The following is a 2,525-nucleotide window of genomic DNA, read 5'->3' as shown; positions in this document are numbered from 1 at the left end:
TCTCCATTTGTGTATGTGTGCTTGTCTGTTCATATAACCTATGTACCTATCCGTCTGTATGTTGATCAGTTTATTTTCATATCCATATGCTTACATACATGTGCATACACACATATATACCCCCACACATAAATACATCTATCGACATAACAGCGCACTAACTATTCTACTCTACCTGTGTAAACTGTAGGTATGGAAGTATCATATCAACTATGTATATTTCCTATTTAGTATTGGGAAAGTTTCATTTATAAGGATGTACTCCTGTATTTGTCTGATTGTTGGATCTTTTGGGTGCTTGGATAAGATGCGGATATCAAGTTGACCCAAGTTGCCTCCATGATGGTAGAGTATAGGGGACTTGTTGCTTATTTTGATTTTAATCACCTTATTTTGAAATTGTATGGATAATACCGTACTAAATTCTGGTGCCTCAACTTAAGTACCATATTCACCTTGAATCGAAGTATATACACATATATATATAGTCTCTTTTATTTTAGAAAAACATAAATCTGGTGCAGAAATACACTCTAAGAAGTTGAGCAGTCTATATTAATTACTGGTGAAGGCTGGTTTATAAGGTTACTTTGGGTTTCTCGCCATAAAGGGTACCTTTATGGCATATCTTCAGACCCTGAGACTTGTAGGCCAATGGCCTATATGTATATATATATATATATATATTAAATCCACTCCTTAAAAATTGAAAAATACAGAATTATAGCAAATACAGTTTTATATTAGAAGTTAATGGGTGTAACAGTAGGTTAGTTGTCTTATACTCACAACAATGAAAACAACCTTCTATATTCAGTAAGCTTTTGTGACAATGATATTGTAATATTTTTTGTGTATTATTTGGGGCATGACCTGGCTATCCACTCCAGTTATGAGAAATTATCATCATCATTAACAACATCAATTAGGCAGAATTGTTAAATGCAGGAACCATATAGTTTCAGGTTCAGTCCCACTTTATGACACTTTGGGTAAATGTCTTCTCCTATAGCCCAACTCTAACAAAGCTTTATCAGTGAATTTGGTAGATAGAAACTAAAAGAAGCCAGTAATATAAATATCATGTATGTGTGTGTTTGTGAATAAGCATTATATTTGTGTTCTACAAAAGTTGCTGACTATGAGTGATGTTGCTGTCACTTCTGTCAACAAATTGTCTGCTTTCTTTGCACCTTTAGAGATGTGTGAAATAAGAGAATCCCCTTACTTGAAAAACAGGTAAGGGTAGCAACAGGAAAGGCATCCAGCTGTTAAAATAATGCCACAATAATGTATTCATCTAACCTATGTTAGTATGGAAAATTATACGGAAAACAAACAGAGGAAATTGGATAAAATGCCTTGTGGTATTTGATCTGATTTCCAAATCCCACCAAGGCTCAATTTGAGTTATCATTGGTAAAATACAATGGCAGTTAAGCACTGGATTCAGTTTAACTGGTGAACTTCCTATCCTCAAAATTCTTGGCTTTGAGCCTAAATTAAAAATTACTATTATTTTTCAAGTTCGTGGATTGGTAGAATCAGTGGACAAAAAAAAAAAAAAAAAAGAAAAGGCAAAAACAATCGTTAGTACATCGGGAAAATGCCTTGCAGTTCCTACTCTTTACAGTCTGAGTTCAAATCCCATTGACGTTAACTTTGCCTTTCATCCTCCGAAAGTCAATAAAATTAAAGACCAGTCAAGTACTGGAACTGTTGGTACTGACAAAGCTCCTCTCCTCAAAATTGTCGGCTTTGTGTCTAAATTAGAAACCATGACTGGCAAAATTGTTGGAACATCGAACAAAATGTCTTTCATTGGTTCAGGCTCTTTATGCTCTGAGTACAAATCCTGCTAAAGTCTACCCTATCTTCCACACTCCTAGGGTCATCTATAAAATAGATTACCAGTCATATATAAGATCGATTTAATCGACTGGCCCCCTCCCTTCAAATTTATAACCTTGTGGCTGTTAAAAATTATTCTAAGGGTGATCAACTGTTTGTGTTGTTAGTGTGTTCGGCAAAATGTGCCTTTATGTTCTTAGTTCAAATCCCGCCAAGGTTAACTTTGCCTTTCATCCTTCTGAGTTCGATAAAATAAAGTGCCAATAAGGTACTGAGATCGATTTAATGGCATTTCATCTCTCCTTAAGTTTATGGCTTTTGTGCCTACTTTGGAAACAAATATTAAGGACGGTGGGTTAGCAGAATCGTTAGGGCGTCGAACAGAATGTCTTATGGTATTTGTGCTTGTTCTGTATTCAAAGCTCACATAAGTTAACGTTACCTTTTATCCCAGTGGGGTTCGGTGAAATTAAGTACTGGTTCATTATTGGAATCGAAGTACTCGAGTAACCTCCACCCCATCAAAATTGCTGACCACGCGCCTAAATTACAAACAATTATTATTGTAACGTATGAGAAATAGACAGGCGACTTTTACAGTATAATTTTAAAGTATACTTTAAAATACCAAATTGTAAAGACACGATACATATATATATATATATATATATATA

At 34.7% G+C, this 2,525-nt stretch overlaps 1 protein-coding gene across 4 annotated transcripts in view; it reads right to left on the bottom strand.

The window, feature by feature from the left end:
- Positions 1-2,525, bottom strand: part of LOC106872124 (FYVE and coiled-coil domain-containing protein 1) — a 68,319-nt gene that overhangs the window by 63,811 nt on the left and 1,983 nt on the right. For 2 of the 4 annotated variants that reach the window (XM_052967371.1, XM_014918993.2), the window contains exon 1: positions 2,294-2,351. The exons of the other annotated variants lie outside the window; for them this stretch is intronic. In XM_052967371.1, the coding sequence (XP_052823331.1) occupies positions 2,294-2,336 (43 nt within the window). In that variant the 5' untranslated portion in view covers positions 2,337-2,351. Of the gene's footprint in view, positions 1-2,293; positions 2,352-2,525 lie in introns of those variants that run through there. 4 annotated transcript variants of the gene reach the window in all.

This window comes from Octopus bimaculoides, chromosome 4, assembly GCF_001194135.2.
Source record: "Octopus bimaculoides isolate UCB-OBI-ISO-001 chromosome 4, ASM119413v2, whole genome shotgun sequence".
Lineage (NCBI taxonomy): Eukaryota > Metazoa > Mollusca > Cephalopoda > Octopoda > Octopodidae > Octopus > Octopus bimaculoides.
The sequence above is the reverse complement of the archived record's forward strand: the minus strand, read 5'-3'. Positions and strand labels throughout refer to the sequence as shown.